Consider the following 14286-nt stretch of genomic DNA (forward strand, 5'->3'; position numbering starts at 1 on the left):
TTGGAAGACCCAATCAGTCCATCAACACAATGAATATCACAAAGAAGATCGATCGCGCCTTCCAATGGGCCGGCGAGAAGATGGGTGCCGAGGCAAAGACTAGCATGTCGGACGACTTCAAAATGCTCGAGACCGAGATGGCCCTCCGCTACGACGGTACGTAACAAACAACACCATACCTGGCCGGTCCAGTATGTCCTATTAGTTGTTTACACTGCTGACGCTGCTTCTCTTTCTCCCCCGTACAGGAGCGGATCGCCTACAGAAGTCCATGAATGCCTACGTCAAGTGGCTTTCTCGCCGGGGTGAGACATTCGAAGACAAGGAGAAGGGGCTGCCGGCAGCCTACCTGGGCCGCACCATGATTAGCCACGGCGAGGACTTTGAGAACGACTCTGAGTTTGGGAATTGCCTGATTGGTACGTGGTCTCCCCTTTGGTACGACATTCTGGTGACCTGGGAAGCTGCTGACACAGGAGGACATAGCTATGGGACGAGCGAATGAACGAGTAGCCACCTTCCAGGAGCACTTTGCGAATGATGCGACTACGTACTGGCTAGAGTCACTCGAGAGATCGCTTGCTATGATGAAGGAGTATCAGGTTCGTTGCCCTGGCCCCTGGGAACATCTCTGGGATGCCTGCTAACTCCTTGCGTTCTCCATATCTAGTCGGCCCGCAAGAAGCTCGAGAACCGCCGTCTTGCATACGACGCATCCATCACCAAGCTACAAAAGGCGAAGCGCGAAGACTTTCGCATTGAGGAGGAGCTACGCACAGCCAAGGCCAAATATGAGGAGAGCAGCGAGGACGTGTTGCGACGGATGCAGGACATCAAGGACGCAGAGGTCGATAGTGTGCGGGACCTCACCCACTTCCTCGATGCCGAGCTCGAGTATCATGAACGCTGCGCCGAGGAGTTGAAGAGGGTAAGACGATCCTGGGCGGGAGCTGCCACCGCAGCAGCAAACACTGGCTATAGCGGCGGTGCCGGTCTGGAAAGACGGCCAACGGGACGCAGCCGATCGAACACGGCGCATTCATACACGGAGCGACTTGCACTGTCGAGGACGAGTAGTAACAACAACAATATCTACGAGGACCAAGACGCCGAGTTTGAAGCCCCACGCCCCCCGATCCGCTCATTGTCGAGAATGAGCGTACAGGGAAGTGCACCCCCTGAGATGCCAGCTCGACCGGTTATTGGTAGGGCCAATACTTATCAAGCTGGTGGTGGACCGGGCTCCTCGCGTGTCTCGTCGGGAGCCTCCACGCCTAATTACAGCCAGAACACCGTACCGACCAACGTGGGATCTCTCCGTGGCCAGCTCAGGCCAATCAGCCGTATAACCACGTCCAACACGACCCGCGACGATGTCTTTGCTGATCACGCTGAGGAGGACACTGCAAGTGGTAGCGGCAGCCCGGACTGGGCAGAGAGAAGTGCGAGCCCGGCTACGAGCTATGGCAGCCTGAGCAGGACGACGAGCAGCCTGACGATAGGTGGGACCAGGAAAGCGCCTCCACCTCCACCGCCCAGCCGCTCGAAGAAACCCCCTCCGCCGGTTCCTGCGAGACGTGAAGTCGGATACTAGCGAGGTGCATCTGTACAACGATCGACTTTATGTATTCGACTAGGGACGAGACATGCACTGCTACAAGTGTTGGTTTGTCTCGAATTCTTATCGAGGAAGGCCCTGGTAAAAGGGGCCGTTCACACCGCAATTGCTCGATTGAAGCCAATGGGGCATGGGGGAGAAGGGGGTTGCGGAGAGGGAGGATCTTTCTTCTACTTGGTCAAACAAAGCGTTTGGTTGTCCATAGCCGTGCGGTTGCTTCCAACAGAAGCAGATGCCAGAATTTTGCCGGTGGCTTCATTGCCGCATGTATATATTGTGAATGGTCAGTGATACATTGGAGGCATATTGAATCTGGGAAGGAAAGCGAAGGTTGATATTGATAGCGTTGATGGGACGAATTGCACCGCATCATTCGAAAATATCCAACGAAGAGGACCAACATCATCATCACACTTTCATTGGTAGCTGTAGGGTCTGTCCAGCTCACATACATCAAACAGCCTGCCTTTCCGAGCTGCTTGAAGAACTTGATACGGATCTTTATATAGATAAAAAGATGAGGCTGACAATCCGAGCCCACTCGATATCATCATAATTCTCTCGTTGAGCTGATCTGGCCTCCATTTTTAGCATATTCTCTATCGATGTTCATCAAACCAATAGAATATTTTGCGTCTTCAGATATCACTATGCTCTCGTCAAATTTGGCCAAAGAGTGTTTTGTTGTCGATGATATCCATGCCAATTAAGTGGAGGGGTTGATTGAAAGCTGAGGCTGATTGCCCCACCATTCCCACCTTAACTGACCTGTACGCTAAGAGCAGCTGCCATGACCTAGGTAGGTAGCGTCCATTGTGGCTTGCCTTGGCTTCGACATTCCGTTCCGTCCTCTGCGACATCTTGCCTCGACTTACCATACTAGACCGAAATCAACTTGCCCTTCGTTGGAAACACGAAAGAACGAGCAAGGAGGAGTTTATCTCCTATGCGACGGTCCAAAGACACGCGAATCCAGAAAACAAAGCGACATCCAGCGTTCAAGATCGCGATCTCAAGAGCTGGCTGAGCGTGGAACCGAGTTGCGTTGGCGATAGCTCCTCGTCATTCTCACGAGTCTCATAGTCGAATTCTCATCACCCAAGTCTTTGTCCTCGTCACGCCTCAAGATCACCTAACTAGATCGCCCCCCTCCATCGAACCTCTTCTTCCGCGTCTGGACCCTCGCCGTCGAGACGGGCAATGGCTACCGAAGATGCACGATACCGACAGACCTCGCAGTTCAGGCTGTGGTCCTTCTCGCCATCGCAACTTGCCGATCTGCGCACCAAGACAAACACCCTCGCCAAGGCCAGCATCTCCGAGCGTCTGTCATCGTCGTCGTCCTCTTCCTCTTCCGCAGGTGCTTCTGGTGCCAATACGCCCATTCCTCCGTCCATGGCGCCATCCGACCAAAACACTACGACGTCCGAGAGATCACAACCGAGCCCCTTACCCGAGTTCTTGACCCCGGCCGAGGAAACGCAGCTGCTTGCCTTCTATACCGTCGAGCTGCTGCGAGCTGCCGCCTTCATCCAGCTGCCCACCGACATACGAGCCACCGCCGCCGCCTTTCTGCGCCGGTTCTACGTCACCAATAGCATCATGACATACCCGCCAACCGAGCTGTTAAAGACCTGTCTGTTCTTCGGATCGAAGGCTGAAGGCGTCTACAAATCCTTGAAGAAGTGGGTAGACTTTGTCCTCTCGCTGCTACTTGCTGAGCAGACAATCGCCGGTGCACTGTCAGCTTGGAAGATGGGGAAATGCTAACCTTTGGTCGTCACTGCTCTAGGTTGGCCGAGAGTTTCCCGAACACGACCGGAGAGGAGATACTAGCTGCAGAATTTCTGCTGTGTCAGGGCATTCGCTTTGCATTTGATGTCAGGCACCCCTACCGGGCATTAGAGGGTGCTGTCATGGAGTTGAAGCAACTAGAGGATGTTGAGGTTCGTCTTTGCAACCCTGTACAGCATTCCGGGTCACGACTTTGTCAACAATACTACTGGATGGACTATGGATTCTGATGTCTGATTGTCCGCTATAGGAGAAGCGTGTCAACGCAGCACATGTTCGCGCGCGCGAGATTCTCAAGTTTAGCCCACTCGTCACCGATGCATACTTCCACTACACACCAAGCCAGATCATGCTGGCCGCGCTATCCCTGGCAGACCGTGGCCTGGTAGAACGTCTACTACAGGAAACATTCCACCACCCGCCTCCCCCCACCACCGACAGCGGCGCGAGCACGCCAGCGCAAACGGGATCGACCAGAGGGTCTTCCGTCGTGGACAGAGAGAATCAATTAAGAGGCGCAGACATGCGGAACAAGGTCATGGGCATTGTCGAATCGTGCAGAGAGATGCTGGCAACAGAACCACCCGAGCGAATGACAGAATTTTGGGGCACGGTGAGCCACTCCCCGTTTGTGAATCACACTAGAGTTCATAACTTTGTCACTAACTGATGATCATTGTGCAGCCCGAGTCAAACAATATCATCAAGCCTCTTCTCAGGAAGCTTAAAAAGTGTCGGGATCCGGATCGATGGGACTTGGTGGCTCTACAAAAGGCACGACGCGAGACGGCAGCAACCAAGGAGAATGGTGCTAAGAAGACGTCCAAGGAAGAGGATGGCGTCGTCTTTGATAGCAGTGACGGCCGGGATGCTAAGAGACGAAAGGTCAGCGCTGAAGATCCGTTTGGTGGCCCTTTATGAAGACTCTCCATGGTCTGCAAAGTTACTGGCATTCCTTCTTTCCTCACCCTGCAATAAGGAGAAAAGACCTGGTCTTGAATTGGGGCTCCATGGAGCCGACGAGGCTGTTACTGGCAAATATGGCTAGACACAGTCCGCGGAAACGTCGCGGCTTATCAAGACCAAATTTAAGTCGAGTTGGCCCCAGTGGCCACTTCAGGGGATGTAGACATCAAGGCGACCCTGCAAAGGCGGGAAATGCCGATTTGATGGTCCTGTTGGATCTGGTCAAAAACGATACCTCACATTGCATTTGCCTCAGCGTATAGGAACAGGGTAGGCTGAGTAGCCAGATGATAAATCACCCAAGAATATACATCGCGCCAAGCAGCATCGATGCCCAATGCCGGCGTCAAATAGCGAGAACTGCCTTCTGATTCACGATGGTAGTATTGCAAATGTTTCATGATGACTGGCAGAAAGCTACGGGTTTCTAAGGAGTCTGGGAATATCGCGGGCATCGATAAATATGGCTCCAAAGGGGACGGGGTTTCAATCGCAGTGCCACCACCTACCCTCATATCAATGGCAATATCTGGCCAATATCATCCTCATCGCATCCACGTGCCCGTTCTCTCCTGTTGACTTTGCCAAGGTCTACTGATAAAGCCATGTTGATGCACCAATGCCTGTCCGTTAAATATGCTGCAATTTGATCCGGATTATCTGTTTAGGTCGTCTCACGGCAAAAAGCCCTTCGTGATCATAGCAGTGTTCAGCTCGGTCGCCAAGGAGCCGATTTTGCTATTCTTCAGGCCCTTTGCCTTCCATTTCTTAACCGTCTCGCCAATGGCTTTAGCATTTGTCATGAAGTGCTTCCGGACCACATCTCCCCAAATGTACTCGTCAGACCGGTTCACCGTCGCTGTCGACTGACCATTGCCGGGCGGTGGGACATTATTGCTCGAAGTGGTGGAACCGGCTTGTGGCAGGCACCCAGAGGTGCTGGTGAGCCATTTCAGCATCGCGTGCTGTACTGTCCACTCGTGGATGCCACGATTGTAGTTATCACTTGCGCTTTCACTTGGCTGGCGCTCTCGTCCGGGTTCGTTGTACCATGGCTTGTCACAGAAGACCATGCTTTGGATGGACACAAGGACCTGCAGGATGGTGGAGTTTGACGGATTCCATGCCGGCCCTTGCCATGTGCCCAGCAGGGAGAGACAGACTGTGCAAGATTCATGGTGAGGCGACATTCGAAAGTTTCACAGGAAATGGACACATACCTTTGCCGTCTTCGTAGAGGTTTGGATTAAAACGAACCAAGCCGCCTCCTGTCGTCTTGAACTGCATGGAGGGCGGTGCGTATGGGTAGCTGTCGGGACAGAAGAGGTCAAACTCAAACAGACCGTTCTCGTAAGGCGTGCCCACAGGCCCGATAATCATGACCTTCATCGTGTCCAGTCGGGAGCTGGCATGCCTGACAAAGATCCCCTCTGGCAGCGAACTTGCGAGGTTCGTGGTCTCGGTGATGAGCCGCTTCATCCTGCCTTTCTGCGAGCTGACCAGCTGTCCCGCTGTAGAGGCAAAGTAGTAGTTCTTCCACAGCTCATCGTCCAGCACGTCGGCAAGACAGTTTCGCTGATGCCATTCCCGATATTCGCGTGCCTTCTTCTCTGCCATTTCAGCACTCGACTGTGCGGCTGCCAGGCGGGTGACGCGCGATGCAGTCACCTCAAGATGGTCAGCCTCGAACCGGTTTGCCGTGAGGAAGTTATCCAGGTCGACGATAGAGTGGCAAAGGGAGATCATTCGGGGGCCATCATCTACCATGAACTCGTCCAAGTGGGCCGACGCGCGCTGTGTGATCCGTCGACAGATGTTTGCTAGCTTTGATACTATCGAGGCCAGTGAATTCGTCTTCTCCGCTGCCTTTGTCTTCCCCTTACCTGTGCTTCCGTTGGAGTTGACGGACAGTCCAAATGTCTGTCCTTCAGTGGCGTACATGATCAGGCTCGAGTGCATTAGTCTCGCAGTGATTATATGCCCTGCCAGAGCCTGTACAAACGATAGGACCGCACGATATAGCTCTTCCTTGGCAAGCATATCGTCAATGGAGTCGTTGCGAAGGAGCTCAGCCGCCTTTGGTAGGAGGGGGCTTCGTCGTAGAAATCGGGCGATCAGGCTATCGGGTTGGATATCAAAGGGGGATGATCTTTCTAGAGACGGCAGCACAATGGCTAATGCTCGGAAATAGGCCGCCAGCTTTTGGTCCTCGGGGCTGAGCTGCTCCCCCTTCGGAGGGATCTGTGCTATCTTGGCTGATGAGCCTCTGAAGTGATTGTGAGCAGCGGGATACACATCCTCGCCGCCGTAGCCGACGCCCTTGCTGTATGCCGTCTTGCCAGTGGACGTGGTCGCCGAGGTGATGGCGTTCATGACAGACTTTGGAGGATCTGGTTTCTTGTTCTCGGTGCTCGAGCCCCCGATCCTCCCCTTGATCGAGTTTCGGAGGGTTCTCGACCTGCTAGGGCTGGGCTGAGACAGCGGAACTTGAATGCCGCATGAGAGCAACCAGACCATGTTAACACGAGCAGTAGCGCAGCACGTGGAAACCGCAGCTCTCTCCTCCGGCGATGTGCTCAGGAGCATGCCACTGTTCGATAAAGTGGCACGGCTGCCGGAGGTGTTGCAGCTTAAGCAGATCGAAGTCTCGCACGCAGAACATGTGAGATGGGAGCACATGGTGCCTGAGTCGACGTGCGCAATAGTCTGAGTGATGATGTCTTTCGAGTCCTCCACAAGGGGTACCTTGCATTTCGGGCAACGAATCTCCAGAACGGCCTGGCCGTGAGCTCTAATTGCGTTCTCGTCCTGGTCGTCGAGAAACAGGGCAGCAGGTCCCCCGGCGAACCCAAAGCTGCCCTGATTATGGGTGGAGTGGAAGGCGGAGGGTTCCTTTCCGATTCTTGCGTCTCTGTCCAGGCGGGCCTGCAACTCCCTGGCCATGGCCTCGTCCTTGCGCATCTGGTCGGACTGGACCTGGCGGATGTGGTGGTCCATGAGCTCATCCTCGTCGCAGATCTTATTCTCCAAGTCGGACGGGGTCTCAAAGTCATCGATGATCATGTAGTCCCACGTTGCGGGGAGGGGTGAGTCGTCATTGCACCCCGCAGACGCTGCGTTGATGGCGGACATCGCTGCTCCTGCTGTTGTTGGTGATGCACTTGAGCCAGTGAGATCGATGGGATTCGTAGGGCTGTTGCCGCAATATGGCGACGAGGCTGTCAGGTCGATGGGAGTGGTGTCTGTGCCGCCGCTTTGCACCATGGGTGTCGAGGTGAGCGTGTATTCGACCGACATGGCGCTTCCCGGAGATGAAGACTGAGATCCGTGGCTGGTCCAGGAGGAGGCAGATGCCGCAGTGGCAGGCGCCGAGCGCAGAGGGTCTGGCTGGATCAGTTGTCCAGGTGAGGGCTGGTCGGTCGGGATGAACTGCGTTGTCACCAAGGACTGGTTGAGTTTGTAGTCGGGAGGAATCCGAGGGTCGGCCGAACCCGCAGGTGGCGGAGGATGTAGCATCATGACGGAGGCTGCTGCTTCTGCTGCTGCTGCCTTCTCGAATTGTGACTGATCTTGTTCTTGTTGTTCTTGTTGTTGTTCCTGAGGTGTCGTTGTCGTTGTGGTTGTCGATTGAAGGCTCCGGCAGTCGTGCAGTTGTTGCCTCTTTAACTTGCCCGTTACTTTCTGGAAAGCGGTGCTCGAAACCTTGTTTAATTTGGTCTTGATGGCGCCCATCATATCATCGGCAGCGGCAACAGCACCGGCAGTCAGAGCGGCGTAATGACTTACAACCAGCCTGATTGATGGTGATGAATACGGTGACGACGAGAGTGAAGATGATCCACGGGCAACGCAGTCTAATCAGACGCGTTGGTTAGCTCATCGAAAAGACAATGACACGTTTAGATCATTGCAAAGCGAGAAAACGAGAAGGAGGAGGAGGTGGTGTAAGTCAGGCACGGATAGATTTGGCGCTAAGACATCTTGGGAGGGTGTGGGTGGTGCCTCAGCTGCCTTTTCCCTTCCTTCTCTCCTTTTTATGATCTCTCTCTCTCTCTCTCTCTCTCTCTCTCTCCCCGCTTATTTTTGTTTTTGTTTTCAAAGACCGTGTAATCCTTCTGGAGCCACCTCCCTTGACGAGGCACGAGATGAAGAAAGAAAGGGGTGAAAACGCAGTCGACTTACAATTGTGTTGGAAAAGCAGTTGACCCAGAATCAACTTGAATAGGGGGCGAGCAAAATATAAGGAATGGAGATGATTGGGTTCTCCCACGGTTCTTCTAAGTATAGACGAGGTGGCCAAAATACCGGCGCCTTGGGTTATCCTACTCCAAGTGCAATGAGTAGACAAACTCTACTTGTAATCAATCCGTGCAATGTGGAGATTCAGCACCACATGATGTCTGTTTGTGGTTCAAACCAAGACAAATACTACTGGGCCACCAGAACCAGGTGTGAATGCTCTGAGAATGGAAAAGAAGAACAGGCAGAAATCGACGGGAATGAAATATGAGGATATACAGAAATAAATCCTCCCTCTTGTTTTCAAAGGTGACTAATAGTTATCAGATCGAAATACTGTAGGAGAACGTTTTACTGGATATTATGTTGAGTCGCTGGCTTTGTGTAGGCAGCAGTTCGTGCCTGAGAGTGAGTGAGTAAAGGAGTGCAATGCCTGAACTTCAAAGACCGTCAAACAAGATAGGACGATGATCAGATCAAGCCACGAGAAACTGGAGCGAGTGATCTTTTGATAGAACAACAGAAGCCCTGACACGAGTACAGCGAACGAATCATCTTGAGTAATGATCTGATTGAGTGTCTTCGTTCCGTTCCGAGACAAGGTAGGCGTGCATATCAACCATCGGGGTTGTTTGGAGTGTACAGCAACTTGAAGTTCAAGAGCAGACAAAATTGAAAGACAACATTGCATCATGGCAGTAGGACAGTAAAGGATCCAGCTGGGCGAATCAGAGAATACACGCACCAGTCATTTCAGGGTCAGGATGAGAAGCCCTAATCATTCATTATGATAGGAATGCTTTGTTCGAACACGGTGGCCGGCAGACTCCCGTTGGCACAGGTCGAATTTTGCTCAGAGTCCCTGCGAATTGAACAGACGATCTGGGTTCCTGTAAATCCAAGAAGCTGCCAAGACTGCTGATATGGGACACTCAAGTGATGATGAGTGAGCCTCAAGTTTGGTATCGCGGCGCCTGCAAGTCTATGATGGATCAGCGACCGAAGCCCAACCCAGCCGATGCATTCCACAGCGACATCTTACGTTGAGTAGTGATGGTATCGTAAACGAGTCCGTAATGACAGCAGCGAAGATTTGATGGATGGATCTGGATGTGTGTGGAATGAGCTGATGATGCAGCTCACGAGGATAGCAAATGGAGGGGGAGAAAGGTGAGCTGCGTGGGAGGAGGGGCACGAAAATAAGGAAAGCAAGGTAAGACGAACATGATGATGTTAGGTATCAAGGTGCTAATGACCTCTCTTCCTGTAGGACCAAGGTAGCCATTTATGCTGAAGTATCTGCTAGCAATTCTACCTCGACCTCGACTACCTAACCTAACCTAACCTAACCTTACCTTACCCGCCGCAGACAGACGAGGCTCTGTCGACTGGTTGCTAGGCGGCCACGAGGAACGCTGCATGTGGCCAGTAGTCTAGTCCCCTAGGTCATCGGGTAGGTCAGGTAGGGAGGCACGGCATTGTTGTACACTCTCTGATGGAGCTGCAAGTACCTTGACGTAGATAGATATCTATGTACAATGACAACTACCTTGGCCTGGTGGAGGTCGGCACGCCTTACCTGCACACGCCGCCCGTAGCTGGGCTTTATCAATCATGGCAGGCTGCTTGCATGCAGCTAAACTGGCGCGAGGTTGTGTGGATGGTGTAATAAGTACCCAAGTCACCAACTAACTGACTGAGTGTAGACCCTGTTTAGAAATCAGGCGTGGCTGGACAGTAAACGAGTGAGTGGATGAACGAATGAAACTTAAACAGACTCGACTCCTTGGAGTGCCTGCGCTTGGACTGGTGAATTCCAGGCTAAAAAGGCTTCAGAGTAAGGCAGACAGTCATATAGACAGACATGCTACGTAAAATATCCGTCGATATCGAGCGGGAATCAGTGTGGGGTTTACCATCAGCTGGGAGGGTGTATGTCTGTCTAAAAATCAACCAAGGCAAATCAGTAAAATGGTAAGGTGAAGTATCATTTGTTACCTACCTACCCCTCCCCTCCCTTCTCTATAAGACACTGACTGCATCACATGCCTCTCTGCGGCCTCTCTTCTCGTCCCATTCATCCCCAATCCACAATCGAATCTGTTCCTCTCCGCTAAACTGTGATCTTCACACACGTTTTTGTTTTGTTAAGAGGTCAAAGGCTTTTGTCTGAGCTGCACGACGACGCTGAGGGTTCTCGGGAGAATTATCAGTCCTTGCATGCATCTGGGGGCCGAGATTCGCCAAGCTTGAGCCAGCCTGCTTGTTACCTAAAACACCAACGGTCAACCATCTTACCCATTCAATCTAATTGTAAGCAAAGATGCCTCAGGGCACACTGCACTAAACTAGCTCTCAGAAATGAAGACCAGTCACGGGTGGCAGCGTTGTTTCTGGGAATGCCTTGGTGGAGGCAGTGCATCTAGGTCCCTCTTATGAGTGGATGCACTCTATACGGTAGGCGCATCTCCCCGCCAGCTTCTTGTTTCTGCAACACACAAGAGCCTCACTTGCTCTCAAGTGTCGCCGAAGCCTCGATGCTTTCTGTCTCGCAGCACTGATAGATAGAGTGGGTCCTGGTTAAGCCAGTCATGGAGATTGAGATTTAGGACCACCTACTCGAGGCGAAGGTCGTTTGATGTGCGACTTCAACAAATGCAACTAAAGACGTCTCATTTGTTGGAACTTGAACTTGTCTCTCTTCTGGTATTCTTTAATGCGAGTGTTGACTCTGGCTTAATATAATCTGTCGTGTTCGTCGCTAAAAACGGAGTTTATGACAAGCTTCGCCCATGGTGACCCTCATATTCTTGCACTGCGAGAATCGATGACACAAGTTGCAGACTCGATGTATAAACTTGGTTCACCAAGACCTGACCAGCTGTGTTGAATGTTCCTCTTCTGTGCAGCGACATAGCGCTCATGATGTAAACTCTCCTCAAATGAAAAATCGAAGTTAGTGGAGTGTTGGATTATCGTATGTCTTGTCATCCGTTGTTTGGCCATGAACTTACCTATACACTAATATTCTCCGCACCACTCTGTACAGTTTTCTACGTATCAAGGTGCTTGCTTTTCTCCGGGTGAAGCCATATAAATAGCATAATCCACTTGTAGAAATATAGGCCTATAGTCTTGACCGCAAACTCCAAGTCGGTGTCCTCTAATCAAAGCCGGCGAACACTGTCATGCCGAGTAAATCAATTCAAGAGGACAGTTTATGCCATCAACTGTGTCATAACGTGGTGATATACAAGCGTTGATGATGCCATAACGATGGTAGCCCGCAACCTCACCGTAATACTCATCATATTCCAACCAGAATTCCAACATGTAACGTCAATAAGCTTAGACAATCTGAGAACCAGCGAGTTTGATAGTCGCGATACAGGAGCGGATCTGAAAGATGTCGCTTTAAGAATCCTGAATGTGCAGGAAAATGCCTTCTGACCATATCCGTTGGTACCGATTTTCTTCGTGCACAATGAAACTACGACACAAATCTTGCTTTGAGATTTGCTCGATTGACTAAGCTACGGCATGTTTCGATCAAATATATGTGCACTTGTGTTTGATAAAAGGCTATCAAACCCGACGGGTCTGTTCACACTTGCACTGTTGTCGTCGAGCCTTCATCCCATCTTGATGACTTAGGAGCGTCTGCCCAAATCACATGATAAGGTCGGAAACGCACTACGAGAAGATCTCTGTCCTTCAGCATGCCCCGTAGTCCGAGCATCTATGACTTATCAGTCAACCTGGAAATACCCCACCTTCGAGATATCTCTGGAATCTCTGACGAATCTGGTCCCACTATCAGGTTGACAATGATAAGACATCCATGCACCATGCAACCACAAGCCGTTTTCGTTTGCCGAACAAGTACATGCATTGTCCCCAGTAAGGCAATGCAGTCCGACACTTATCTCCCATTCTGTGGATAAGACGTGTAATGATATCAGAAGGGCTTGGCAAAGGCCTTACCCCCTATAAGAAGGTCGACGAACTGCCGACGGTGGAAGCATTCCCCATAGATAGACCCAAAAGCCCGGTTTGCATAATTGCAGTGGCATTGCGAATACAAAACTCATCTTCTGCGCGAGAAATCTAGATCTATTAAACTTGCCACTCTTGCCCAGCCTGTAGTCTCATCGAATTTCTTCGCCATGGCGACCGTTTCAGAAGTGGCAACTCTTCCCGCTGAGATCAACGATGTCCTCAAAGTTGAAAATCATGGGGAGAAGAATACTACCGACGAAGAGAACGGCATGGAAAAGGATGGTAGCGTTGCCGAAGGGAGTGTCCAATACGCTGGTTGGTGCAGGCTATATTTGATTGTCAACAACTTTCGAGGATGTTAACCTAACAGAGAAATAGGGAACGAATATACTGATGAAGAGTACAAGAAGTTGAAAAGAAAAGTAGACCGCTACCTGTTGCCACTGATGTGGCTTTGCTATGGCATCCAGCAAACAGACAAGACATCTATTGGTACTCAGGCCACTTTCGGATTGCGCCAAGACACTGGTCTTCATGGCCAGCAATATTCATGGCTTACGACAATCTTCTACATTACTTATATGTGTTTTGAATTTCCGTCAAACATACTTTTGCAGCGATACATGATGGGCCGAACCCTTTCACTCTACATGCTATGTTGGGGCGTTGTCGTGCTGTGCATTGGCTTTGCTCAGAACTTTACGCATCTCATCACTCTGCGAGCACTGCAAGGCGTATTCGAATGCTGCATTAGCCCTGGGTTCATCTTGGTGGTTGGAAGCTGGTATACAACTCGTGAACACTCATCTAGGTCACTCGTATTTCAGAGCGCCAACGCTGGATTCGGAGTAATCTCCAACCTGATTCTCTATGGCATTGGGTCTGTACAGTATCACAGGGGCCCAGAATTTGAGGCTTGGCGATATATGGCTTACGTGTGTTACCCAGCGATACGCGCCCTTGGCCCCAGATATTCTAGCTAACAGTCCAAAGTTTCTCGGTTCCCTAACTATAATAGTTGGGGTCTTATGTCTTCTGCTGCTGGGAACTCCTTCAGAGGTTCGGTGGTTATCCCCGGAGGAGAAACATATGGCCAACACCAGAATCATGTCGAACAACACGGGTCATGATCGTACCGGCATCAAGCGGTGGAAGTGGGAGCAAGCGCGTGAATGCCTTGTTGATCCGTGTGTAAGTCCAGCAACTAGACATCTGCCATGTGCAAGGGCTAAGAGTGTGAACCTTCCAGTTCTGGTTTGCTGGTTTGAATGCGTTTCTCGCTTCGGTCCCTAATGGTGGATTGACTACCTTTGGCAGGTGAGTGCTATATGATTTTGATCAATATTCACTGTCGAACTGTTGTCAGAGCAATCTAACAAAAAATGGTCGAATCCAGCATTATCAATACTTCATTCGGATTCAGTAAGCATGACCCTTAGCTTCTATCATCCAAAGCTAACATTTACCCAGCCAACCTTCAAGTCATTCTGCTTGACATACCGCGCAATGTCACCTCAGTCCTGTATTTTGTTCTGATAGGTCTTGTCACTAGCAAGTGGAAGAATTTGCGCATGTACGTTGTTCATGTCCAGAATTGGTTGGTGGCTGTATCTCACGCATTCATATAGGTACTTCATGATGTGTTCAACCATTCCTCCTTTCGTTGGCTT

At 51.1% G+C, this 14286-nt stretch overlaps 3 protein-coding genes across 3 annotated transcripts; 2 read left to right on the forward strand and 1 right to left on the reverse strand.

Moving 5' to 3' along the window:
• Positions 1 to 29: 29 nt before the first annotated feature.
• UCRPA7_423 (putative bar domain-containing protein) lies at positions 30 to 1581 on the forward strand (the record flags this gene model as incomplete). The annotated part of the gene is made up of 5 exons (XM_007913019.1): positions 30 to 156; positions 249 to 419; positions 487 to 602; positions 671 to 928; positions 1417 to 1581. 5 exons carry the CDS (start codon positions 30 to 32, stop codon positions 1579 to 1581), a joined length of 837 nt encoding a protein of 278 aa, XP_007911210.1.
• Positions 1582 to 2818: 1237 nt separating this feature from the next.
• Positions 2819 to 4333, forward strand: UCRPA7_424 (putative cyclin ccl1 protein; the record flags this gene model as incomplete). Its single annotated transcript, XM_007913020.1, has 4 exons — positions 2819 to 3360; positions 3411 to 3564; positions 3663 to 4043; positions 4097 to 4333. 4 exons carry the CDS (start codon positions 2819 to 2821, stop codon positions 4331 to 4333), a joined length of 1314 nt encoding a protein of 437 aa, XP_007911211.1.
• Positions 4334 to 5052: 719 nt separating this feature from the next.
• On the reverse strand, positions 5053 to 7642 carry UCRPA7_425 (putative ubiquitin conjugating enzyme family protein; the record flags this gene model as incomplete). Its single annotated transcript, XM_007913021.1, has 2 exons — positions 5053 to 5540; positions 5599 to 7642. 2 exons carry the CDS (start codon positions 7640 to 7642, stop codon positions 5053 to 5055), a joined length of 2532 nt encoding a protein of 843 aa, XP_007911212.1.
• Positions 7643 to 14286: the final 6644 nt, after the last annotated feature.

Source organism: Phaeoacremonium minimum, assembly GCF_000392275.1.
Source record: "Phaeoacremonium minimum UCRPA7 unplaced genomic scaffold PA7_03_scaffold_33, whole genome shotgun sequence".
NCBI lineage: Eukaryota > Fungi > Ascomycota > Sordariomycetes > Togniniales > Togniniaceae > Phaeoacremonium > Phaeoacremonium minimum.